The sequence below is a fragment of the Strigops habroptila genome, chromosome Z (genome assembly GCF_004027225.2).
Source record: "Strigops habroptila isolate Jane chromosome Z, bStrHab1.2.pri, whole genome shotgun sequence".
NCBI classification, from domain to species: Eukaryota; Metazoa; Chordata; class Aves; order Psittaciformes; family Psittacidae; genus Strigops; species Strigops habroptila.
The window spans coordinates 11059927-11087613 of record NC_044302.2 but is presented as its reverse complement, the minus strand read 5'-3'; the positions used below and the strand labels follow the sequence as shown (position 1 = coordinate 11087613).

At 38.4% G+C, this 27687-nt stretch overlaps 1 protein-coding gene across 2 annotated transcripts; it reads left to right on the top strand.

Moving 5' to 3' along the window:
* Window positions 1-460: 460 nt before the first annotated feature.
* On the top strand, window positions 461-27302 carry DYNC1LI2 (dynein cytoplasmic 1 light intermediate chain 2). 2 transcript variants are annotated; one of them, XM_030512795.1, is made up of 13 exons: window positions 461-756; window positions 1530-1603; window positions 2787-2903; window positions 9016-9246; window positions 14230-14393; window positions 14720-14813; window positions 15264-15399; window positions 15737-15848; window positions 16949-17008; window positions 17694-17735; window positions 18159-18276; window positions 18848-18964; window positions 24292-27302. In XM_030512795.1, the coding sequence occupies exons 1-13, from the start codon at window positions 629-631 to the stop codon at window positions 24396-24398; spliced, it is 1500 nt and encodes a 499-aa protein (XP_030368655.1). In that variant the 5' UTR covers window positions 461-628; the 3' UTR covers window positions 24399-27302. The 2 variants fall into 2 exon arrangements, with proteins under 2 accessions (XP_030368655.1, XP_030368656.1); XM_030512796.1 differs by lacking the exon at window positions 461-756 and having other exon boundaries at window positions 1543-1603; window positions 2783-2903.
* The last annotated feature ends 385 nt before the right edge of the window (window positions 27303-27687 follow it).

Below are 27687 nucleotides of genomic sequence, written 5' to 3'. Positions count from 1 at the left end.
CCTGCTGACAACGCTATTGCTGATACAGGCCAGGATGCCCAGCACTTTGCCTTGTTAAATTCCCAGGACCTTTCCTGGTGTTTCAGCTGCTCTCGCCATGCAAGTTGCTGATAACGGCATCATTAAAAATTACTGTGTAATCCAGAAGGGAAGAGTCCTGCATGAAAGTGAGCAGAAACCTGTTGTGTGCATCTCTGCAAGTCAGTCTTTTTCTCTCTTTTTGATTGACTGTGCAATCTCGATCCTTATTTTCTTGCATGAAGTGCTTTGACATCCACACATAACGGGCATCATGAATATATAACTGCATAAGAGTAATTAATGTCATGTTTAGGCGGCTTGAGCTACCCAGCACAACAGGCTCTTAGGAGCGGCGGCGAGCGCTCCTCCCCGGCGCCAGGGGGCGCTGCGCGACGTGGCCTCCCTCTCTGCCTTCCCCGCCGCGGCAGGCACCGCCCAGGGCGGGGCGCGCTGCCGGGGCTGCCCGCACTCCGCCTGATCGGAAACCAGCGCGGCCGCGGGGGCGGGGAGCGGCGGCGGCTTCGCGCGGGGCGGCGGCGGGTCCGGCAGCGCGGGGCGCCCCCGAGAGCGGGCGGGACAGGGCGGAGCGGGGTCCTCGCGGGCCCGGATGAGGTCACTCTTTGTGGCTGCAGTTGGCAAGATGGCGCCGGTGCTGGTGGAGAAGAAGCTGCTGGGGCCGGACGGGCCCGGCGGCTCCGAGCTCCCCAGCGAGGAGGAGGAGGGGCAGAACCTCTGGTGAGTGCCCGCGGCGGGCGGGGGGAGGCCTCCGGGGCCGCGGCCACGCCGGCAGCTGAGCTTAGCGGCCGCTGTCGGGAGTCCGGTACCTGTCACGGCGGGGTCTCTTCGCGCCGCCTCAGCCCTCGCCCCGCCCGGGCGGGCAGGGGGCGGTGGGCGCCGGCTGCGGGCCGCGCTCGGGTCCCGCTGACAGGAGCGCCGCGGCAGCGACCGGCCCAGGCGGCAGGGCCAGTGAGGAATGCTGTCCTTCCCGGCTCTGGAGGGAGCCCCGCGCTTGCGGGATGAGGCAGCATCGCTACAGGGTGGGGAGGGCAGGCGTGCGGGGCCCCTGACATGTGGCTTCTGCGAGAAAGGCTCTGCGGGACTGGGTCTCTGGTGTGCCCGTCTCTTGTCTCTGAGTTAACGCTTTTGAAAACAGTAATAACGGCAGAAAAAGCTATGTGTAAAATACAGTAATGGATTGTGGGAAGAGTTAGTCTTTAGTTGAAAACTAATGTTTTGCAGTAATATGGCCTCTTACAATGGGAGAAAAAACGTTACTGCATGTGTTTTAGAAACTGTAAAACATTTTCTTGAAAAGGTGGCATACTTTCGGCCTTTTAAAATGAATTTACATCTCTAACTGTAACATCATATCCAGTTTGTAAATAGCCTGAATGTAACCAGATTGGTCCGTGCCGATCTGCTGAGCTCATCGGTGCTGTCAAATGGGCAGTGTGTGGGTTGTGTTTATGCATATGTGTGGCCTAACAACAGTGATGCTGTTTTTCTAGGTCTTCAATACTGAGCGAAGTTTCTACCCGGTCAAGATCTAAATTGCCATCAGGCAAGAATATTCTCGTTTTTGGTAAGTAACACATGCGGGCAGTTCGTTGGTTGGGGCTGGTTTTTTGTAGAAACAAAGGTGTTTAAAGCAGTGATGTGAACAAACTGATGTGTCAGTTCAAATCAGGTTATGCAACATGATCTATGCTGTTATTGTCTTCAGGCTCATAGATCTACTTTTTCGTTTGCGCTGTGAGATTTATAACATTCAGTTTACATTCAGTTTGTTTAAATATATGTAATAATTACATATAATAATAATGTATGTAATAATTACATATAATATATGTAATAACTGACAGAGGGTAGGTTTAGGTTAGATATTAGGAAGAAGTTCTTCCCTGTGAGGGTGCTGAGGTGCTGGCACAGGTTGCCCAGAGAAGCTGTTACTGCCCCATCTGTGGAAGTGTTCAGGGCTGGACTGTTACCATAGAAGTTGGTTGGAGAAACTCTCTAAGACTCAATTTGGAGTTCTAGCAAGCAGGCATTCTTTCCTGCAGCGCTGGGCACACGCGGATTATTTCACGAAGGTGAGCACACCCGATACTTGCCAGCAGCAGCTATATATTTAGCAGACTCATGCATATACATACCTTTCCCAAGAACTAATTATAATATTTACATCCAAATTAGAGATGCGCTTCCTTGCTGAGTGGGGGTCTTTGGTGGTCATTGATAGTCTTCCTCACTGTGTTTACTGAATGACCTCAGTGCTTGCACACGCTTGCAAGGTCCTAGTGCCGAGTTAGCAGTTTGTATGTCCTTGCTTCTGTTCTGTTCCAGTCTTGCTCCATGCTGGGTGCCGCTCTGCTGTCTTGAAGGCTAGCATCCTTGGTCTTATTTACTGTCTTTTTAGTTGTTATCAGTCCCATGATATTCCTTCCCTCATCAGCCGAACATTCCTGTCTCTCTACGTGTTAGTAAGTTAGAACAGTTTGGTTTATTCTACTGTGTTAAAGGCACACATGCTATTGTTAGTTTAAGATTTAAGGTTACAAGACCATTCTGTGATTCTATAATAGAAAATAATTGAGTCATGGTATAAGCTATTGGATTCAGCTGTAGTACTTAAAAGAAAATAACAAGTATGGTCTGAAAATGTACAAGGATACTTCTGGTTACTTAAAGATTTGAAAAATCTTTTTTTTTACAAGTTAAAAATTGTTCTGAAAATGTCTTTTTTCCCTATAAAAACTTACTGGCAGGTGACGATGGTTCAGGTAAAACCACACTTATGACCAAAATACAGGGAGCAGAGCATGGCAAGAAAGGAAGAGGGCTGGAATACTTGTATCTGAATATTCATGATGAGGACAGAGATGGTAAGTTCATTTTATATGCCATCTCTTTACTGTAATTAAGTAACTGATATGCTTTTTTAATAACTGTGGTTTCATCAGTGTATTTTCGGTTACACCCAAGTAGCTTGTTCCAGCATTGCTCTGTATCTTTTAGAAGCTGTATCAGTTTCTTATAAGTGAAATGTATTTTACCTTCAGTGTGCATTCTCCTCTTGCCTTTCTTACAGCTTGACCTGTGTATAAGGGAAAAGTATACTTGAGCAGCTCTCAGGATCCATTTACTTTCAGGGTAGATACGTTTGCTGATGTTGACTTACTAGCAGATATATTGTCATTTAGTATGGCTACTTGTTAACTATACAAAGTAAGTGATACATCCATGAGAATTCAATTTTCGGTATGGATTTCTGGGCAGGGAGTTTTGTTTCCTCGTGGGGCCTGTGAGCAGAATTTTGGTTAACTATAACTGAAATGTTTTGTTAGAATGACTGAGTGAAGAACAGTACTTAAAAGTCAAAATTAGTATTTCCTTTTCTCAAATTGAAGCTTGTCTCTTTGCCCCTTATTTTTCTGCTTGTTGCTGTTGATGATTGCTTGTCTTTTCTATATGGGAGGGGAATGATGACAAGAGGCTGTTTAAAAGTAGGTCTGATGATCAGAACACCTCTATTGTTAGGAAGGTTAGGGATAGGAAGAGATGGGGAGCAAGTTCCTGGCTCGTAAATCTGCCTCTGCTTGTCTCATTTTGAGCAAACTGCTGGGACCAATTTTGTGCCAGTTTCCATCTTCAAAAACGAGGAATGGCAATCTTCCTGTTCATGACTTCCTTCAAAGTTTTCAGTTCAATGAAGAGAAGCAATGGTGGCAGTTCATCCATGTTCCTGAAATCACATCAACTAGGAAGATCATATAATGGTATTCTGGAAATGGAAATGTACTGAAGGCTTGCTGGAGTGATTAAATACCATATGTGACTGGTTGTTATGGAGATTGGTCCTGTGCTCACATGATAATAAACTGCCTTTGGATACTAACTTAGGCACAATGAAAAGATGAGTATATTGCCTGTGTTTTCAGTGGCCACCTGATCTTGCAGTTCCTAAAAATCTCTTGTGCTGTAACTTCAAATGCTGAGCCATTCTTGACTCCTTGAGATTCTTGGTCTCAGTGCTTTTTCACCGTGCACAAGCTTCTTTAGTACTGCAAAATACTTCAGGGGAAGAAACCGCTACGATTAGGAGTGTTAAGACAGCCTGTGACGTCAGGCTTCTTGCAATATCAAAGGAGATGATATTATAAGCAGAAAAATGTTTGGTGTGCTATTTTTCCTGGTGCTGTCTATCAAACCTCAAGTATGTCCCTTTGGAAACATTTTGGGGCTATTGCTGAGTATCTGGAGGTGATGAGTATTCGAGGTGATTAGGAGAAGCCTGTCATAAGAACTCAGGCAGCACTAGCAGAAAAAAAAAAGACCTTTTTGACTACCAGACTCAGCTGGAGAATTCAGGTCTTTATGCATCCCTTTAATGGATGTGTTAGGATCTAATAATACATGCCTTTTTCTTTTCTGTCTCATTAATGTCATCAGCAAGCGAAATAAATAGCAAAGTGGGTCAGGACCTCCTAGCAGGCAAAGATAGCACTCTTCCTTCTCTGGGGCAAGTTTGGGTTTTTTTCTTTGAACTCTTTGCATGCTTTAGGTGTGTGTTTGCTTGGATGTGTATTTGGGAACAAAACCTTTAGAACTGACCCACAGTTCTTGTAAGCCATAAAGAAACTCAAGATAGGCATTCAGGAGCTTACTATCACATGTTCATTTTTGAGGGTATCTGCTTCTCATTATGCTCCAACCTGTTCAAGGCCAGCAAACCATGAGGATTTCCAGGAGTGTCAAATCCACACTGGTAACAAGCTGCATAGTGGAGTGAGATCTTTCCAGCCTCTTTACCAGGTGCTGGAAGATTTCTTTGCTCTCTTTGCCTGTTTCTTCTTCATTTCAGAAGGGTTTATTCTGTCCAGGAGAAATATTTTGGTCATAATGCTGAAATACGGAGGAAAATCTTCTGTGTTATTTCTTATCCTACCTCTGCTTCCTCCTTAAAGGATAATTGAGTCTGGCTCCTCCTACTTTTAAAGTAGAATTACTCTAGATTGCTAGGTGTTTATCTTAGTTTACAGTTAGTTTTGTCTTTTCCCCTAAAGATTAGATCAGTGCTTAAATTTTGTTTGGGTTTTTTTGGGGGGAGGTTTGTTGTGGTTTTTTGTTTTGTTGTTTTTATTTTTTGTTTGTTTTGTTGTTTGTTTTGGTTTTAGGAAACTTCAGCGCATAGAAAGCACCTCTTTTATGAAGGACCCCTGTGGCTAATACAGGTGCCCACTAACATTTTAGTTTCCACTGTCATCTCCTTGTTTCTTGACAGTGGCTGTTACCTAGCTTAGATGACAAGATACACATCACCACTGCGTTCGTAATTAGCTGGTTCAGTTCTGTTAGATATTTTTTCAGTGTAGTGTGCAGTAGTTCCTTAGGTCTCAGGATAACTTAGAATAAGACCACTACTGAATCTCTACCTGAAAAATCTCCTCCGTAGGATACTATCCCAAATTCTGCCTCAGGTAAGACATTTGTTCAAGACAAGGTTTAGGGGATGCGTGAGAAACAATTCTGAGAGAGAGATGATTCTCCTAGATCATTAGCCCCAGGTACAATATCCTTGGAGCATATGGCTTTTTCTGCTTACATGACACCATAGTTCATCTGGATGAAAACACAGCACTACCTGTGAAGTTAACTGGGAATGTTGAAGTGACTGTGCAGCTCAGGCCTGAGAGTCCTCTATTACTGGAACCTGTCAGGGAGTGTGGCCAGTTTTTATTTTTTGCCTTTCTTTGTGATGAGCAGATGTTTTGTGTCTATGCTGGCCAGTCTGCTTTTGGGAGCTGAGAATCTTAATTTGTAGGAAGTAGAAGAGAGGCTCTGCATAATTTTCCTAAAGGATATGTATTTCTAGAGTACCTTTTAGAGTCTCATGCAGAGTAGTTAAAAGTGAGGATGTACAGCAGGACAGTGAGACAAACATTGACTGGTTTTGCAGCAGTACTGTGTGGGTTAGTTGGCAATTATAAACACCACAGAGAACTTTGAGTTGAACTGCCTCAAATTATAGATGCAGTACAGCTGTCCCAACTGTGCCAAATGTGCCAGTGAAATAAAGCCATTCTGTTGTGTTCTTACTTGTCACAAAGTCAAGTAGTCTTGGTTTTTGCCTGAGGTTTGGACTGGCCTCAGTCATATCATATGCATATTCTAGACAAACTGGTTGTTCCAGATTGAGCCAAGTGCTGCTGGTACAGTGGGTTTCTAATGCGAAAATTGTCTTTTTGTCAACATCTCAAAGTAGTTTTCTTGGAAATTATTTTTCCCTGTTTTGCTTCTCTTCACAGCTTGGACAAGGGTTGTCTAATTACCACTGATACTTTTTGAATAAACACAGGAGTTGTAGTTGCAGTTCACAGAATCAACCATCTTCGGTAAAATTGATCAAAACTGGAAATCTTTCATGGCTAAAGGGATAATGAATTATTGACAGTTTAGAAGTGTAGTTTTAGCACCTATTGAAGTAGTGTTTAATAAGTAGCACCTGCTTTTCCAGAAGGATCTGGTAATTGTTTGCTGTTTTGGTGTCTCTGTCATAGACACTGTGAAAGGTTCAGTTACTGTTCACATCATACGACTAACTGGGAGCTTAATGCAGTGCTGACAAAGTTGAATTTTGTAATCAAGTCCGTGCCAAATTGAGAACAACTAGTACTGTATTTTTAAGTGTAGCGAATGTAAATCACAAGCCATACTTCTTTACTTTAGGAAAGGAGCAAAACCTTTGGTTTTCATACAATTCTATACTATTCTTTTAAAGTATACTTCATGTGAGTGCTAGGCTTCCAGTCTTCCTAGCAGATTGATTTCATTTGAGTGAGAGTTCCAACTGCATTCTAGTTCTACCTCTATTCTAGTCCCAGTCTGTATTCTAGATGTTAAGCAGAAATTAAAACCTTAAGTAGGACAAACTCTATGATAGTGCTGATGAAAGTTCTAAACATTCATAGCCTCTGGGTAGACTTAAGTTAGGTTTTTGAAATTTGCACGTTTGCTTCATAGAGACAGTTGTGCATAGAGATAGTTAATGTCTATTAATAACCTTTAACTCACAGAAAGCTCACAGGGTTTCTGTTCACTGGCACTGGTAGATTTCTGCTTTTGGGAATATACAAAGGGTGCTTCTGGAATGTGGAGGATAACAGACTCCTTCCTGCACAGGTGTCTCATTTACAATAGTAAACAGTAATATAGTAAATATATGTATGTTCACATTATGTCCTAGCTTAATTTCTGTTTTTTCCAAAGTTTTACCAGACTTTCCTCTGCCCTTAGAGGTCTTCCAAAAGCTTTAGAATCGTACATCCAGTGCTGTGAGAATCCTGTGTGATGTCGGTTTGTGAGACAGTTTCCGGAAGTGGGGTGGAGGGATGAGGGAAACAATTGACAAATATGCAGAAGCGCATTTCTTAGATACACCACCATTATCGTCACTTGTTTACTGCAAATAATAGATTTGAGATGTGCAGCTGGCAGAGATCTTTCAAGGCATAACTGTTGGCCTATTTGTGTGATGACTGGTAGTTGAATGTCTTAGGACAACCTAACAGTACTTAAGTAGGAGCATGACAATGCTAAATGAAGACTGCCTGTGTATAGCATCTTGATGTAATCTGTCTGTAACTTGGCTGCTCAGTAATTTTATCCAACATCTGATGAGAAGGGTGGTATGTGTATCTCTGTACCCATTTCTCATTCCAACTTGGTCAAGTTTTTGCCTTTTCTAGAGCGAGTGGTTTTGATCCTGGTGGATTCTTTCCTAGAGTAAAGCTATGATAGCCACAGCAACTGGATTTATTTTATGAAGTTGAAAGATTAGGAGCACAGGGCAGAGGAATATATTGAGGCAGAGTAATGACAAAGCTCAGTGGCTGCTTTGAAAATCTGAGCTCTGTAGTAATTGGTTTGCTGAATTCACATATCAGAATTCATGTATCTTGTATTTAATACTTATGGAGACCCACTGTTCCCTCTGGACAGCTATAGTAGAATAGGGAATATTTTGAAAGAGGTACTAGGAAAAGTCTAGAAGATAGAAAAAAAGTAAGGTGTTCCTTTTAAGGAGGAAGTTCTGAAGATACTGTAATTTATTTATTTTATTCATTTACAGCAACAGAACTGGTTGTTCATTTTGCCTGATACATCATTTCTAGTTGATGCTTCATTTTCAGTTTCTTCTGGTTTTGCTGAAGTTCAGGTTTGGGGTAAAACTTCTCATGCCAGCTGTCTGTTCTAGGTGATTTTTCCCACCCCCCCACCTTGCATTTCAGCAAAAAGTGTCCAATCGCTACCAAAACACTGGGAGGGGGGAGAAACACGAAAACTAAAATTCCAAATGGTTTGTCCAGTACTCATTCTGTAAGGAGTCTGCAAGTAGAGGCCAATGTGAATTAAGAGCAGGTAGCACAACTTTAAGGTTTGGTCAGTTGTAAGTTTATCCTGTGTTTGCTCCTCCTACTTCTGTGCTAGAAACCTAGGCTGCTTATTGCTTGTATCTTGTTTGCAGCTTATTTCTGTTGTGAGATGTCTTTAGTATGTTAAACCAGCTTATGTGTCTGAGGGACATCTAAGGCTTCCCCGCTGGACTCAGCTATAACCACCCCTTTGGAACTTGGACTTAGATGTGGTACATGTATTCTGCTTTCACCTGTAATAAGTATCTTTCAAATTCAGGAATGCTGTGCAGTGTCTTAAAGCTGTTGTGCCAGCTGTCCTTAGTGAAAGCCAAAGAACAGAAATTATTTCTGTTTTTTAGAAGAAAAGATTCTGAACCAAGATAAAAATTCTGTTAAACAAAAGCATCTACTGAGTAATGTAGGCATTTACACATGCACCTGTCTTAATAAACAGGCAAGGTCTGCTGGTAGCTGGGCTTTGGCCTTCCATTTAACGCTAGTGTACTCCTCTAATCACTCACAGACTAGCAAAGCAAAAAGTTGGCATCTGTTGAATTACAACTGTACCTTTCCCTTTCAGATCATACTCGCTGTAACGTTTGGATTCTGGATGGAGACTTATACCATAAAGGGCTATTGAAGTTTGCAGTTTCTGCAGAATCCCTGCAAGACACCATTGTAGTCTTTGTTGCAGATATGTCTAGACCTTGGACTGTTATGGAGTCTTTACAAAAATGGGCCAGTGTCTTGCAAGAACATATTGATAAGATGAAAATTCCTCCAGAAGAGATGAGAGACATGGAACGGAAGTGTAAGTCTTTGTGCATCCATAGTCTTTTTTTCTTTTTTTTTTTTTTTTACTAGCTGTTGCAGCTTTCTTTTGTAATGATAAATTTCTTCAGATTAGTGTTTTGAGAATGGGTTGGATAAGAATTACTTTGAAGTTGTGATTGTAACTCTAATTCGGATAGACTCTATTAGGCTTTAAAACAACTCTTCCAGTTTCACTGTGCTAACAAAACATCAGGTGAATTAATGGTCTAAATCCCCTGCAGTAATGAGATTTTGATAATTTGATTTTTATAAAGGCCAATTTTTTAAAAAATATAACTCCATACAGAATCACATTTTTAAAAACAGTGACAAATTTCAGTAGCATAGTGAGCTGTCTGCTTTCCAGTGGTATCTAAGCCAGGTCCCATTCCCGTACTGTGTGTGTTTTCCAGTTGGTCTCTCTGCCTTTGTTTTTCACATGGCTCAGGCTGTGATCCTGGTACATCTAATTGTCTCTCACTACAGCGTCTCCTATCCTGTGACTTTAGGAATGTTGTATAAACTAACTTTCTTTCCTGGCATATCTGTGGCAGGAAAGAATCTGGCACTGGCAAGCAGACGTTGCTGCAGTATTGTTATGTCCTGCAGCTTCTTTTCTCTTCTAAAATGGTTTTGAATGTTTCTTGAGTGTTTTTTCTGTTTTCATACTGAATTACTCCAAAATAAAGTCCTTCAGTGGAAAATACCTTAGCCCCATGGATTCATCTTCAGCTGAAGTGTAGATTCATGCTGATCCTTGCTCTTTGCTGCTTTCGTTCAGGGTGGGTGACCGGCTGTATTGGAGTGCTTCAACCTTGCAAATACTATCCAGTAGCTTCCTTAGATTCACTTTAGCGAGCAGTGTAATCTGTTTGGTCTGTGAGCATTCAGATGTATTTCTGTTGCTGGTATTCTTTCCAAATGTTAAATATTACTTTCCTGAAAGGCTTGTGCCTACAGCATACTAGCTAGAGTTTAAAATTAATGACTGAAACCACCTGGGTTTGGTCACCTGGTTAGATAAAAAGGTAAAATCTGACAATCTGAAGAGAAAAAGCATTCTTTTCTTTTTTTTTTTTTCCTTGTGTGTGGGAGATTTGGGGGGAATGGGAGATAGAAAGGCAGTTTTAGTCTCGCAATACAGCAGCTAACCTGATTTGCGCTTTTCTGAGGCACACCAAATGTTACGGCAATCCAAATAAATACAGAGTGTTTTCAGCCTTCGCTAAGACTGTACTGTGTGAAGGAGCCAGTTACACCTATGGCAAAGCTTTCCCACCATGTTTGGGGAACTTAGAAGACATTCCAGTAGTGTTGTCTCAAAGATTTCTAAATTAAAGTGTGGAAATTCCTGGTTTCTCTTGTGCTTTGATGAAAGACAAGGGAAAAGAAAAATTGGAGAGCCAGTTCACACGCTTGCAGGACTCTGCTGCCATCCCATGGCTAGGCGGTGAACTTCGGTCCAATATCAGCATCCAGATGAAACAGGGGCCTTAATGTCTCCATTCCCGAACTTCCATCTCACTCCTTTTCTCAGACACTGTGTAGGACACTTTTGTCATCTCAGATATTTGTCTCTGACTTCTTGCAGACTGTCCCTAAGGCCAGATCTGTGATCAAAACTTTGACCACCGTAGCTTGTAATTCTTCTAACAGCAAGCTGTGCTAAAAGAAACTTGTAACTCTGTATTAATGTAACTGCTTAGACAATATAGAGCACACATGCCTGAAGAATGCCTTGTGACCACAGTCCATCGGTAGAGCAATACCAGCAAAGTTTTCCTTACTAAAATCCTGCTTCATACACTGTCTGAGATAAGCTGCCACTTAGAAAATGAAGAATCACTATGTTGCAATAGCCTGGATGTGAAAAACCTGGGATAATAAAGCACATATGCAAAGCAGGCAGTCAGAGAAACAGGCTGCAGAGTGGAGAGATGTGCTAAATTCACTCCAGTAAAGCCCCACTGCAGCATAACATCGCATGGATGCATGTTCAATTTGCAGAACCATGTTCCCTTTGTGCTTGTTTCTAGATACAAGCTGTGGCATGTGGACCAAGCTCAATACCCATGGTGCTTTCTGGTACCAGTACCCACTAGTTCTTGTTGACCCTGAAGAAACATTTTTGTCCCATTAGCATCTGTTTAAGTGCTGCTAGGTTGTTTTCTTTCTTCATTACTGAGATGTTACTAACAGTTTCCAGAATTCCTTTTGTTAGCTCACCATTCTCAATGGAATTGAACTTTGGACTGCTCGTCTTTGCTTTCAAGGTTTTTGTGGCCTTTCTCCACTCAGCCTTTTGTGTTGTGTTTGCTATTTGAGATACTGACTCTTGGCTTTACTGAACAGATGATGCTAGGCTCCATCTGGTATATGAGCAGCTTTCCTTTTGTGCTTAAAGAGCTTCCAGAGTGGGAGGCAGGACACACATGTGGAAGCAACAGGCTGCCTTGAGAGAAATTGAATTATTCAGAGTATACCAGCAGCACTGTTAGTCTGCTCTCACTCTTATCAGTGAGCTGCTCTGGAAATTCCTTGCGAAAAGCTTGGCTAGTGTGGGTTCAGATAAATAATGTCAGTTTAAATGTTCTAATTTAATTCAGGCTCAATTATGATAAATCATTTTTTAAATAACACACATTTGAATAACTATTTCAGGGAAGATCTAAATTTTGCCTTCCCGTATATGACAGCAAAGCAGAAGACTGTCAAGAATCAAGAAATGCAGAAAGGAAGTATACTGGTAAAATGGCTGTTATATTAATGTCCTCGGGAGCTCTACAAGATAAATACTTGAAACAATAGCATATTTTCCTGAAAATTAAGCACTGCCCCATGCAAGCTGAATTAGTTATTAGTTTTGGGTTTGGTGGTGGTTTTTTTTTTTCTGTGTGACATACAGCTGGAAGAATTCTTAAGCTAAAAGCTAAAAGAAACTTACTTTGCCCAGACATCTGTTGTCTGGGAATTCTTTTCACAAGACTAAAACTTACGATCAGTAAAGATAGCACACAAAAGCATAAAGCCAAAAGCTGCATGAATGTGAAACTAATAGAGTGTAAATAGGGAATGATTGTCTCGGAAAAAGAATTCAGCATTTTTCTTGCTCTGCTGCTCGGGCCTTTGTGACCTGTCTAGTTCAGTAAGTTATAGTGTTTACCATTTCCGTACTGCAGTTATACAGTGATCCAAGACTGAGGTTTTTATTGTAACTAAAACAATTAAACCTAACAGTAATTGTGGATTGATTTCTTGGTGGTACTTGGAGTAAATTGTTCCTGTGACATGAATGATTCCTGTTATAGTTAGCTTTCAGGAGCTTGTGTAAATAAGCAGGAACGTGAGAACAAACCAGTTAATTGGAAACTTCCATTCATTTGCTGTGTTAAGTGCAAAATTTCGCATAAAGGGCTTTTTCCTAGATAAGCCACAAGTCTGGTAGATAAATCAGCATACTAATTTTTATGTCTGATTTTTATGGCACATCATCACCTGGTGATAATTTTTCAAATTTGCTTTCTGTGAGGTCGTCAGTAAACATACTTAATGTGCACAATGTGTAATGGAATTTTGATTTCCAGTTGCTGAATATGAAACAGTACTAAAGGAAAGCATCTCTCTGAAAGCACTGTTGTTTCTGCTCCACCAGAAGGCACTGCCTCCCCAAGTTCAAAAGCAGCTGCATTTGACTTTTTTAAATTTAAATTTGTTTCCTTGGACCTTGAGATATACTGTAGTGGTGATCTGAGTCTTACAGTCTATATTTAATATGGGTTTTTAAGCCTTTCTCTGGACTAAGGCTCTTGTTTTCCCCAGGAATCACACAGATTTATATTTCAAATAAAAATTATGGATTGTGGAGCCTTGAACAGAAGCCTTTTTCTGCTCTGTTCTTCCTTCCACATGCCCATTCTGTTGCAGGAATGGTTTCTATTTTGAAAAGGTACAGTGACTTCATTTTGCAAGATTTGTATTACAAACCTTTCAGAGGTTTTACCACTTCCTAAACCTCAGGAGGAACAGATGGCCTGCAGTACAGTTGCAGTTCCTTCCCTGTCACATGGATGGATGTACTGAACAACACTGTCTTTGTGACCAAGACTGGGAGCTTTTTTGGAGAGTTTTCCTTACTGTATGTACAGTCAGCCTGCTCCCACTGTTTCTAAAATAAAGTTGCTTTCGTGGGAGCAAATCGTGGAGCTTTGCTTGCCTCTCTTCTGAGAGCTTCTCATGGCTGAGCAAGAAGGAGGCTTCAGGTGGGGTTGTCATGTGAGGGAAAGCCCTGGGCCTTTGGGAAGTGCTGAGCTGGGAACAGACACATCCAGTAGGCAGATTGATCTGGTCTGTGGCTTTCCCTCTGAAAAAAGACATAAAGGCTGTAAGTTGCAGCCCAGTTTTGATAAAGCATGTGTGGGGTCACAGTGCACTTCCAAAATGTAACTGAGTCTCTTCAGATAATATTTAGAAGTGCTTGAGTCTGTATTTACGCAGTGTAGTTTTTATATGCCTAGCACTGGACTCCTGCAACACAAATAGAAGCTTAAGTTGAGTTATAGTTTGTAAGAAAGAGTGGCTGTTTCAGCTTGGTGTTTTCTGGGTCCATTTACATTTTCACCATACTTTCTTCCCAAACCAGGTGCGAATTGCACTGAGTGTAAGCTGTGTTGCTAAACTACATTTATGTTTTCTGTTTTCAGCTGCCCAATAATGAAATGCATTGAGTTGAGGAATGTGCATTTGTGTATACTATAGCTCTTGCAGCTATAAATGCACTTAATTTAGCTTGCTGAAAGTTTTGCTGGAAGAGAATTGTGTTTGAAGGGGCCACGAGGCTGAAGTTTGTGTTCTGTTCTCATGGAGTACCTCATTATGAAAGGAGGAAAAAAAAAAAAGTTGAGATTTCTAGTTAGTCATGGGTTAATTATGGTTTGAGAAGAACTAGTTCCTTTGTTGTGCCTTAAGATCTCTTTCTTAATAGTTATAAAGGAGTTTCAAGAGTATGTAGAACCTGAAGAAGGCTACCAAGGATCACCGCAGAGAAGAGGCCCTTCTGGCCAAGAGGATGAACATGTTTCTTTGCCACTTGGAGAAAATGTGCTGACTCACAACCTTGGTATTCCTGTGCTGGTAGTTTGTACAAAAGTGAGTTTCTAGTTCTGTTTGCTACTACAGAAAAGTTTAATTACTTTTCTTCTAGAAGACATGCTTTATACAGATATGCAGAATGAATTCTGGATTAATAGTAAAGGGATTTATTTTAAAAGTAAGTAAATTTTTAATTCTGCAGAAAGGGTAATAACCTTATCAATTATATGTTAATTGCTTTCTCTTTTGAGTTATTGGTGGCATTTTAAAACCAAAGGTTCACAGTAAATGTGATGTGTGTGTAATATTCAGGAAGATGTTTTAGGATGTGCAGGAATTAAATGACTGGGTTTTCTGGTTTTGTTTTTCTCCCTTTCTGCCAGTGCGATGCAGTGAGTGTACTAGAGAAGGAGCATGATTACAGAGAAGAACACTTCGACTTCATTCAGTCACACATTCGTAGATTCTGCTTACAGTGTATCCTTTCCTGTGCTGAAGAGATTTGCTGTAATCTGGAAGCAAGAAAATATGTTTTAGTGTTGAATTGCACGTAAAGTTAATCTGAGAAGTTGCACTTCAAGATTGCTTGTGTCGTGGTATTTAGTTATTTACTATGTAGCATTTGTTGTTTTGAAGTTGTTGATAAATGTTTTTAAATTGTGCATGGGATTTGGCGCTTATGTTCCTTTACAGTGGATTTGTCTTGCATTGTTTGATGTTTTTTCCTTGGTTTTCCCTTCAGAACTTGCAATTTCCATGTAAACCTGAGATCTCAGCTGTCTCCTAATACTAAATGGCTTTAACTATTGCCTTGAACTGCTTCTCAAAATTGGGTCTAGTCCTAATATCTCTTGTTAGCTTCTGTTCTGAAATTCTTACTGTAATTTAAAAACTATGTTACAGAATTTTCCTTAAATAAATAATCAGATGGGGCTGCCTTGATTTATACATCAGTTAAGGAGGAAAAGAACCTTGATCTGTTGTATAAGTACATTGTACATAAAACATATGGTTTTCAGTTTACCACACCTGCCTTAGTGGTAGAAAAGGATGCAGTTTTTATGTAAGTCAATTGTATGAGCAGCATGGTTTCAGATTGTTTTCTGTTAAGCACTGTGCTTCATATAGCACATATGTAAAAATAACTTGAATTGTTTGTGTCATTCAAAAGCTTATTATGTGAGTCTTCTGAAATTCTGAGTTAAAAAAAAAACGTAGTGCATATTGTTTAGGTTACTTAGAGTATACCATTCCAACTTCTTAGTATCTTTGGAATTTAGCTGAGAACTAGGACTGACCTGTAATAAAATTGCCTTATTGAGGCAGTGGACATTAAATAAATGGTCTCTGTAGAAGTGTTTTTTATGACTGAAAAGCCTAAGCTTTCCTTCCTTTTATAGACCTGCTGGTTGGGACAATGAAAAGAAAATTGCCATTTTACATGAAAATTTCACAACAGTGAAACCAGAAGATGCATATGAGGACTTCATTGTAAAACCTCCTGTGAGAAAGGTAAAAAGGAGTAAAGTTTTCCCTCTGCCCTGACACATAAGTAAAGTTTGCTTGAGTGGCTGCAAATACCTATTAATATTGAAGAACTCTGAATTAAATATGCGGGGTTTTTGTATCCAAATGTGTGAAACATGAGGCTTCCATTTTCCAGTTGTTTAAAATACTGCAGGCAAACACAGAAATCATTCACTTCAGTGAATGAAAGGCTGTCCGAAAATAACCATTTCACATGAACCCCTCTGCATGTGTGGGGCAAAATCACCTTTTGAAAATGGAGAATACCTTTGTAGGACTTCAGCAATTTACATACATACACACATGGCATTGAGGTTACCATGTAAAGGCAAATCTTTTAAAACAAGACAGTCTGTCACTATTGCATTAATGTACTATTAATAACAGATTTCTTTATGTAGGGCAAGAGCAGTAAATGATCCATATAAATTCTGTTTATTGCAAATTTTGCGAGTATAGGCACACAGGATTAGGATATGTGTAAAATGGATAATATGGAAAATTGTAAAGGAAATTTTCTGGTTTCTATCAGAAAGCTTCTTTTACAACTTCTGTACACACCTAAAGTTTCTAGATCAAGCCCCAGTCTTGGGAAAAGGGAAGAGCCGTTTGAAGCTTTCATGGAAGGGAAAGGTTTAATCCTGTTTGTAACTCATGGCACCTATAGGAAATAATCAGTGCCTAATAGCAGTGTTAGGACTGATAAGAGCTAGTATAATACTTTTGGGGCTGAGGAATTGAGTGTGCGGTTTTACAGGGTAAGGTCATCTCGAGTCTTTGCAGGGATGCTGATAAGATTGATAGTTAAAAAGATGAATGTGGCTACTTACCAAGTACTCATCTTTCTAGGAGAATACCCACAGGCCGGCATCAATGCTAGTCTACTCCATTCACTTACAATATTTTTTTTTTTAATGACAACTTCTTTAATGTCACTACTTTTAAATATGAAAAATTGGGGTTTGTTGGGGTTTTTTAGTGGTATTAAAGATTTGCCTCTTTTTCTTCTTTTGATTACCAAAACATAAAAACAGTTAAGGTAGTTTCAGTTTTTACTTCTAATAACAAGATATGTTGTTCCACAGTTAGTCCATGATAAAGAGCTGGCAGCAGAAGATGAACAAGTATTTCTTATGAAGCAGCAGGTAAGAATGGATGAAAATAAGTCCTTACTAAAAAAGATTTCACTTTAAGCTCTGCATTATTATTGCCTTCAGGTTTTCATGCCTCATTTAAATCACTAGAAAGTCTCACTTTTCAGCTTTGCAAATTCAGACGTAATTGCGAAATAATTACTTTATTTTAAGTAATACAGATAGAAAACATGGCCATGTATCTTGGCAAGTTGAAAGGAAAATATGCTGAGAACAGAAATAATTCACATTTCGAAGAAGAGCAAGATGATTTGAAATTTTGCAACACAGCTGTATTGATTGTGAAATATAAATACTAAAACTTAGGGTTGTGGTTTTGTTACAGGCAGATGCTTGAAAGACTTTAAGGTGTCAAATTTGGCTGTTCCGTTTCTTGCCGTTTTCTTTATTGCTCTGTTGTTTAAAAAAAACTATTAACACTTTCCTGTATAGTTGATTATAAATTTTGTAGAGGTTACAGACTTGGGTGTTATGGTTCTGGTTTATAGTTCTGGAACGGCTGTGTAAGACAACTGATTTACTCATTTTAACTCTGTCCTCTAGTGGTGAAGTCTGGAAGTATATAAATGTCAAAGAGGAAGCCTGTAAATATCGGAAAAAATATCAAATATCACTGTATTTTATTCCTTTATATTTTTTAAAGTATATTTATTATTTTAATATGTTGTTTTTGCAGTCATTCCTTGCCAAACAGCCAGCAACGCCTACAAGAGCATCAGTAAGTAAATCTAAGAGAAGAGTAGGAGGTGTTGTTTTCTGCTAGGAAAGAGGGGAATGATTCTAATCTGTGGAGGTTCATTTTGTAAACGTAAGTGTAAAATACATAATCTCCCCAAAACTGCAGGAAATAAAAACAAAAAAGGTGGCAATATTTTAAAACGTTGCTTATAAATTTCTTCATTCTAATTCACTGTGGAAACATAGTGAAATCTGATGATTATTGAACTGAAAACTTCCTGCAGTGGAGGAACATGCCCAGAATAACTGGTGGTGGTTTTTTGTTTATTTTCCCCAGTGTGCATACACTACAGTGCTAATATAAAGGTTTAAAAAGTAATTTGTACGTAGTGTTACATTTGCTTTATGTAATTAACCCATTTAAGTTCTTCTCTGATTTGTGCGATTTTTGACTTGTTTTAAGGAATCTCCTGCAAGAGGTCCTGCAGGGTCCCCAAGAACTCAAGGCAGAGCTGGTCCCGCCAATGTACCCAGTGCCTCACCAATAACATCAGTTAAGAAACCAGATCCAAATATTAAAAGTATGAATAATCATTTTACTGTTTTTATCATGTGTTGCTTACGTTAAAAAAAAAAAATCCTTTTTTGTAGAAAGATTTTTGAATTTATTCATGAATGGTTTAGTTTAATAACAGGAATGAATTTATGACATAGCTTCAGGTTTGATTTTTTTCTTTCTTTTTTCCTCATTTTTTGTCATTCATATGACTTGAAACAGAGCAGTCAGAGTTCAGAATACATTATTTTCTTAAGTTGCCTAAACATACATAATACTTTGTTTCTTAGCTACTACATTTAGAAAAAACACAAGCATATAAATAGATTAAGGTTTTGTGACAACCCCACATTTGAAAAGAGCAGTAATATGCTTTCATTCATCTTTGACTTTACCAAAGAATGCAAAGGACTAGTGTCTTTAAATTGAGCAAGGAGAGACTCTCATATTTGCGGTTTATTTGCTTGATTGGTAGAAGTTATGTATGTATGTAAAGAGTAAGTTACACCATTTACCAGCAGTAACTATTCTGTGAAAATATACATATATATGAATATATATATATGTTCTTTGTTGTTTGGTTTTTTCTTATTCAGATAACGCTGCAAGTGAAGGTGTCTTGGCTAGTTTCTTTAACAGTCTCTTGAGCAAAAAGACTGGCTCTCCTGGGAGTCCTGGTGCTGGCGGAGTGCAAAGTACAGCCAAGAAATCAGGTATTGGACTTGTTATTGCAGGCTGTTTTGCATATTTTCAATGATTTATTAGGTCCACATTGGTTTAACTGCATCTGTCTTTTAAACTGGTTGTCGAAGTGACAGACCTTGACAGATGACAGTGCCAAATTGTGCTGTCTTTAAAAAAAGAACTAAACTACTTCAATTTCACAACTCCAGGACTTCTGTTAAGCCTGTTATAACTTGATTCTTTTAAGAAGTTATACTGCTGGGATATAAATAACATTTGAATCTTGATCATATTCAGAAAGTGCTCATTTCCTTTTGTGCTTTAGAATTCCTTCCTTTCTTGACACTTAACTGTTGCTTCAAGGAAATGCAGTTTATTGGATTTGGACTGCAGTTTCTAGTCAAACTATTGACTAGAAACTTGAACTCTCTCCAGGGTTCAAGTTAAATGAATTACTTCTTATCACAGCTTGAGGTTATTCTCTCATTAATTAGTATTTTATTGTGATCCAACACAATAAAATCCAACTGGATTTGTTCTGTGTATGTGCTTATGACTGCACTGTATGAGGTATTTGCTGGAAAGTAATTGCACTGGTCTTGGTGAAAATAAAAGAAGCCTGTCAGAATACTTGGAACCTTTACTGAACTCAGTGTTGTAAAATGTGTGGTTGTTCCATCTGATATTAGCAATTTAATACTTGGAGTATTTAACTGTTTCATTTTGATTTGGCATTCCCATCACACTTAACATTCACGAGATTTCTTTCCAGAGTTATTTCACTACTAAATTATTGATAGAAAGCCTACTTCTGATCCCAGACTTGTGAAACCATGTAAAATGTAATGGTGATGCCAAAGCCACGGTGTGTGATACTTAGAGGAGAGTGCAAGGCCCAGGCATTCTGAACTGGAAATGAAAAGTATTTGAAGCCAGCCACAGTGATGGTATTGCCAGTAAGAGAACTAGAGCAGCTGTTGGAGTGTGGGAGTTTAAACTGAAACTATTCCTGGAGAGGGGAAGTAAGGATTTTTGGTTTTTTAGGGGGAAAGGTTTTATATGACATTCTGTGCTCTGAAAGCTCAAAAGCGGCTAGAATTTGGCTTCTGGCAAGGCAGTATTTTGTTGTTGGTTTGGTTTTTTTTGTTCATCATGATGAATTCTGTAATTTATCTTTAAAAAAAATATTTTAAAGATAACAAAGCACTATTTGTGTTATTTACATAGTATTACTGTATCTGCATTATAAAAATACTGAATTCTTTCTTAATCCAGAATACCCTCTTCAGTCAAATACTGGTGTCCCAGTGTCCCCTGCTTCATCAAGTGCAACCTTGTGCTATTACTGACCACAGTGTCAAATTAACTGTTTTAATAAAAATAGAACTAGAAATAATTTCTAAGGATTATTTATTTCATGCATGCTCTTTATCTACAGCAGAATCAGTTATGAGTTCCTGGCTAGCAGTTAAAACAAACTGAAATAGAAGATCTAATGTCATCTCCCCATTATGTCTATTCTAGTACTTAATTTCTTAGTTATTTTTTTCTCTTGTACAGTCAGTATTTCTTAATCCCAGTACTATTTGTCTTGTTCAAGTGGAGACAGATGAGCGTAGCCCCTTTGTCTTTGCAGCAGCCTGTTGCATATTTGAAAGCTATTACCCTTTTGCCTGTGACTTTTGTCTGGACTACAAAAATACATTTCTGTTGGCCTTTCCTCATAGGACTTGTGTTTATGGCTCTTACAGTTCTTACTGGTCTTGTTTGGAATGCCTTCTCACATGAGCTGTTCCTTTTGGTACTGAGAAGTGAATGCAGTACATCAGACAAGGCTTTGATGCCCTAAATAGGGGTTACTTAATCTGTGTTATGTATTGTGCTTCTGTTTAGATGTCTTATTGTGATGCTAGTTTTTATCTGTATGATGTTAAACAGGATTTATTATAACGATACAGTCAGTTTAATACAATTTCTGCCTCCTAGTACGAGGTTTTCTAGTCTGTATCAAATTATCTTAGTATTTCAAAAGGTCATACATTTGCTTAATCATTGTTTTCCATTCTATTATTATGGCCCATTTTATAATTTATATGAATAACTTTTACCTTCAAACCTGTCTTTCAAAATCCTTTGTATTCCCTCCATGCATGATTGCCTACATATCTGATATCTTCAACAGTTGGACAGGGTAGATTGCTGAATAGTACTGACTAGTACTATGGATAACTAATGGGTGATGTTATCAATTACAATACATTCATTTTTCTGAAATATCAAGACTGTTTTTTGTCTAGTTTATTTATATGAAGGTCATGTAAGATGTCATATAGACCACTTCTCCATTCTCCACAGGACCTGTTATCCTATCATAGAAAGAAATTTGGTTGGCTTGACACAACTTGTTGGTAACAGATCCCTGTTGGTGGTTGTGCTGGTAGGCTGTTCGTAAGCACCTAAAACATAATTGCAATTTCTGGAAGAAATACTAGAGCAAAAACTAAGTGGTCTGTAATGGGCTTTACTCTTTCCTCTCTGTCTTCTAGAACATTATGTGCCTTTCAGGAGTTTTTCAAAGATAATGAATGGCTGTGTGTACTTCTTTTTTCTCTCCTTGTGTCAGCATTAACTTCTAATTTAAATAGATTATTTCTCTCCTGAAACATCTAGACGCAGCAGTTATAGATCCTTCCTTAACTTTGTTGTTTTGTTAGACTAAATTAGACAATTTCTCTCTTAGTCTCCTCTTAGAGGTTGAGCTCTGTTTTCCCTACTAGTTTCTTCTTCATTAGTTCTTATCATTGGTTTATCTTTTCCTGAACATGAGTGATAAAATTGCGTGCAGCACTCCAGATATCTCATTGTAGTGTCTGGTACAGCAGTTCTCTTTCTTTGCTGGAAGCACTTCTGAGTGATCTCAAGATTGCAGTTGGCTTTTCTTGGCTGCATCAAGTTGGCAGCTCACGCTTGTTCCCTGACTTTCAGAACAGAACAACCGTCTTTCATTTGCAAGAGAATATGCCTGTTCCTTATCAGCTGATGTGCTCGTGACTTATATTCAGCCAATATAAGATTAAACTTTCCTGAGAAGGTAAGGGCTCCTAACACAGGTTTTTGAAAAGCTCTTGTTGAAATTATAAGGTAGCTGGTGCTGATGATAAGGGAAAAGATTGCTTGCCCTTTTGTGGAAGTTGAGGAGGATATCTTGGAGAAAGTCTTATTTATGGTAGCATCCTCTCTGCAAGTAAATGTGCTAAAATGATGTTTGTGGACATTTAAAATGTCTAAACTGTTTAAAGAGCCCTAAGTTTTCAGAAGGTTGACACCAAAAATATTTGGCTTTAAAGAGACCATCTGTTTCTCCCACAGCTATGAATATCCTGCAGTTGAAATGTTGAGATTCCGTCACAGGATGAGAGAGACATTGTGGATGTCAACATCCTGGTCAGCCTAATTGATTGACTGGTTTCTCCTATGTCAGTTCTTACTTGAGAAAACTCTCTCATCTGCACACATGCTGCAATGTCATGTCCGTTTTTCATGCTGTGTCATTCCTCACCCATCTTATTTGTCTTTGTTTCTGGACTGTCTTTCTTCCATGTGTAGACCATGGTGTTTCAAAGAACTTCAGTTTGTGGTTTCTGTGGGAGATTGTTTTAGTTCACGTGAACTTCTAGACTTGAAAAATTTCATTTATATTAACAAGCAGGTTCTTGCAAATTGTAGGATTTGCCTTCACCCATCTATTCCTGTGCAATAGATAAAGAAGTACAGTTCCCTGCTGTCACTCTATTCTAGAAAGGAGAATGCATACAATTGTATAGAACACATCTAATTGACTAAGGCCATTACTGTCCTTGACAATATTTTTGTAGGGAAATTGAAAACAAGGATCAATTCATAATAGGGAGAATTCATATTTTCTTAAAAACAGCTCCTTGTATTTCTTCTCCTTTGAAAGGTGCTCACCCATGATGATGGTAAAGGGCAGTATGTAAACCCACGTGTCATTGAACAGCTTGGCAATGTTTTTCTGTCCAGATTGAGGTAGTTGCAGGAGACAGCTGCTTGGTATTATTTTGGAGGCTGAAGGATCCACTTCATCTAGCATAAAAAAGCCACAGTTTTTCAGTTTTTATTTAGATTTACTTTTGTTGCAGCAAGAAGTTTGTATGTTTTTTATCGTTTTAGGGTTTTTAACTCCAAGGTACCATTAATCTACGTGTGAAGTGTTTTGTATTGCAAGTTATACTATAGTTAACGTCCTAATCTTTTAATTTCGTTTAAATACTCATGTTTTGAATACACGCTACTAAGAGTACTGTGGCTTACGATGTACTTATAGTGATTAAAGGTAAACTTTTTGCTTAGTTATGTCTTCGTACTTTGGAAAAAACCACTTAAATATCTAACAGTCAAATCTTGCCTTCTTAATGTTTTCAGCATGTACCCTGGACAAAATCCACCTAATATTTCACACACATTTGAGCTGGAAAACAGATGCTTGTCAAATTCTTTGGCTATGTAAGGAAGCTGTACATGGTTATATAATCTACTTTTTGTCTAAAAATATAGCTTTCTAATCTTAAATGCTTGTATGGTCTAAGCATTAGAATATACTGTTCCAGTTTTAGTGATTAACTTGTTTGTGGGTTTATAATTTCCAGAATAAGAGAATTAAACTGATGGTTCAGTTACAGAATTGGTAAGAAGTTTTGAGTCTAATATAAAAATGTAAGATACACCTTATCATGAAATACTTCAGTGTGTCTGTTTCCAATTGAAGAAGTCCTTTGAAATGACTGCTCTGAGATATTACATGAATATGTAATCATGTCCCCTTTTTTAAGGGAAACATTGTCTGCAGACATAAAAGAGTTCTTCCTGTTAGTTGTTTAATATTAAATGCAGCAAGTATAAGTGTGACCAAACAAATGTGATTTTTGCAGCAGGTGTCTTACATACCTTGGAAAACTTGTGGTTAAAATCTGGTTTTAAATAAAGTCCTTGCTAGTCAGTACCACTAATAGAATGTAGCACTGTTTAGGTTGTGTACTGTTGATTTTTATAGAAAATTCTAAATGTGGTAGTTACTGTAAAATATATCACAGATATTTTTGTGTTTTATGCTGCTGTATACTTCAGTATTTCATCTCTTTAAAGTTAATCAAACCTTAGTATTTATTAGTCTTCACCTTGCATTATGTCAGGCCCTGCGTTCTTGGGTAGGTGGTGAAATAATGAGAAATTAAATAATATAGTGCCATATAAAGGTGATTTTAGGAATACTTGTATTTATTGGTTAAAACATTTCATTGAAATAAGATTGTTTTAACCTTGTTCTCTTTCTTTTCAGGACAAAAACCAGTTTTGACAAATGTTCAAGAGGAATTGGATAGGATGACTCGCAAGCCAGACTCTATGGTAACAACAAACTCTCCTCCAACAGAGAACGAAGCTTGATAACGCATAAAAAATGCATATGTAAATGACCAAATAACTATATATATTGATCTGATAAGACCAGGAATTTTCTGCTATGGCAGATGCTATCAGTTTTCTTGGGGCAGGGGAAATGAGCTTACTACATCATTGCCTTGTCCCAGTAAAAAGTGCACATTCAGGAAGTTTGCATATAAAATCCCTCTGTATAAGATAACCATTTAGAGTTTATATAGGGCAATTCTTTTGGTTTTGGAGGTAAGCAGGTGCAGCTGCCATTTCCTGTCGTGAAGAACACAGAGAAGCAAAATGGAGAATTCTCATTGAAATACTACTACTGACTGCACGCAAGGCAAGAAGGAGAAATGAAATCCACTTTGGGAGTTTGGCTACTTGTATGTTTGCAAATGAGTTATATTCTTGGAGTGGTGGTGGTGGTGTAGCAGAGCATTAATTATGTGAAAGAAGCCTAGGTAGGGAATGGAGCCCTAAAAGCGGAAACAGATTTGGGACAGTGAGAAACTAGTATGTTGGATTGACTGGAGAGGAGCAATGTTGTTAAATCCTGTGTTTCACACAGGGTAAATAATCACTGTTTTATTAAAAAGACTACTTTACATTGGAGAATTCCAGGCCAAACACTAAGCATCGTGGGAATTTATTCTTGTTATAACTCTTGTTTTAGTTTTTAAAAAACTCTTTAAGAGAGTGGATGCCCTTTCTGGTGTAGCTGACAAAGGGATAAACTACAACTTGTTTAGATCCAAGTGCCTGGCACAGTGTGTGATGTGTCTTTAGAAGGTGCTTGAACTTATTGTGCACTGTAGTACAAACAGTCACTGTTTGGTTTTATTTTAAAACAGTAGTTTGGCAATTTGTATTTAATTTTAAATCCTGTTTTCTGATAGCTTCTGCCTTTTTTTTTAATGCCAAGAGGCTAGCCTATGAAAAATGGTGGGTGACATTATCATTTTCCCATAATGAAATGTGCTACAGAACACTCTCAGTATTTTTTTTTCTTACTTTTTGTAACTAAATATTAGCTATCAAGCTAAAATTGATTCCTGCCTTACACCTGTGGAGGTTTTTAAAAAAAAAACTTTCAAGGCCCTAGCTCCAACCACATCTGCTGCAGGTGCAGCCAACTCCAATTCTGAAGGTAACCTAAAAAAGCATGAATGTGTACATGATGAACATAGTAACTTGTTTTGTATTTTCTTTAATGTAGCATTTCATTTGGAAAAATGGGTTGTGGTTGTCCCTGTTGCTCTAACAGAGCTCTGTCCATGGTCACATAAAACCATTGTGTAAGAAACAAAACTGCTATGGTTACTGAAATGGCACTTTGATTTTATATACGGTATGCTTGTTTCACATGTACACACTACCAGAAATTAAAAATACCAAGCATATTCTGTGCTCTTAATGCTGAAGGGAAAAACCACAATTTGAATTTTACAGAGTTTACTTTTTATTGATATGAATTTGCTGTACTAAATCTGATGTCTGGATATAACTTCCCTAATATATGCTGTTACTTAAATATACAGAATTAGATTGACCACTAACACAGTACTGGATGTTAATTTAAATCCTATGTTACATCAAGAGGCTGTTCTTGTAAGTCTTATGTAAACATCTAGAAAGCTAAGAGTATTTACTTGCCTCTTTGACAAACATTAACATGAGTATGTTATTTGTGCCAGGTTTTTTGTTGAAAATACTGTTTTGTTTTTTACTTTTTCTTTTTTTATAAATGGTAGGACCTGAAGTTATACTGTTGCCTAGATAACAGTTAGGCTAAGACTGTGGATGGCTGATGGGAAACGTGGATGTACTTCCTGGTGTAACGGGTGCCAGTTGCAAGTTACCACGCCAGAAGTAATTACACACTGTCCTCCTGACACTGAGAATTGAGATTAGAGACTAAAACATCAAAAACTTGGCAGGAAAATTGAACAAGTGTGTGATTATAATGGGATATAGTTTGAAAACCTCAGTCTGAAACTGCATTTTTTTGTCATCTAATGATAAGCACTTTCTCTAGCAACATGGCAAAAACGTACAATTGAAGTACTTTCCACTTCTATAAAAATGTTAAATATACTACAGTTGATCACAACTGATAATGTATGATGACTTACCAGCTTGGCAGAAAGATGCTTCTGACAAAACAGGAACAGATTTCTGGTTTCTAATTGCAAGTGAATGCTCCTAGTTTATGAAAGTAAGTTGTAAGTAATGTAGCATCCATGGTTGCCAAAGTCTGTCAACTTTGGTGAGCTGCACAGTTGTTATTCTGGTGTCTTCAAGCATTGGAACCAAAGGCCAAATTGCAAACAGCCTTTACATTTTCAAGTGAAACTTCATTTTATTTGCAGATACACTTGTATGGTAGACTGTTTAAACTATTATATGACTATATTTATATGCATTATAGTGACTGCATCTACTGTTCACGTTTAAACTAAGAAAATAAAAGATGATGAAAGCATTCAACTTGAAGCAAATAGAAAAGTTTAAAGATTGGCCCTCCATAAAAATGCTGTGGTTATGCTGCTTGATTTTAAGTTTGCACTTTTTTTATTGGCATTAAAAAATAAATTAAAAAAAAAAACAAACCTGTTTAAACTGAACAGAATTTCATATTTTATTTAATTTAACTACGTTGAAAGTGACTGCTCTGTACATCATTAACTTAACAATATACATGCTGTAAATGAAAGTTCACTGTCCTGTATACTAAGTTTATTGGGTTTTTTTTCCAACTTACAATTAGGACTGCAAATGTATCAAACAAACCTTAGTCCAGTTGTATGGCTTTAACCAGGTGCAGTATGCAGTCATGTGGAATCTTGCTTTCTAGTGCTGGCAAAATGGGGACGTCTTTACTGGCTTCAATAAACACGAATCCAGACTGCTTTATGCTGTGCTTTTTTCTTGTTTTTAAGATCCCTCTTCAGACCTGTTTCTGTGGGAGCAGAGTATTAGTGAGTTCTCTGAATAGGAGAAATAAGTTAGCTTGCATAATTGTGTACCTCAGTAAAAACTTCCTTCTTTGGAGTTTTTGTACCAGCCTTTGCTAATGGAACTCCTGTCTGGACTTCAGAGCGTGCACCTTGTATAAGTACAGGCAAGTTGGTATAGCAGAGAGAGGTGTGCTCATGACAGCTTACACATAAACAGTTACATCAAGAGGCTGTTCTTGTAAGTCTATGTAAACATCTAGAAAGCTAAGAGTATTTACTTGCCTCTTTGACAAACATTAACATGAGTATGTTATTTGTGCCAGGTTTTTTGTTGAAAATAC

Bases quoted from the DNA above. Each gene is read 5' to 3' on its own strand.
- DYNC1LI2 (XM_030512795.1), top strand. From the start codon at position 629: ATGAGGTCACTCTTTGTGGCTGCAGTTGGCAAGATGGCGCCGGTGCTG. The intron at 14,814-15,263 runs GTATCCTTTCCT...ATAAATAATCAG, and splicing joins TCGTAGATTCTGCTTACAGT to ATGGGGCTGCCTTGATTTAT. The intron at 15,849-16,948 runs GTAAAAAGGAGT...GTTGTTCCACAG, and splicing joins TAAAACCTCCTGTGAGAAAG to TTAGTCCATGATAAAGAGCT.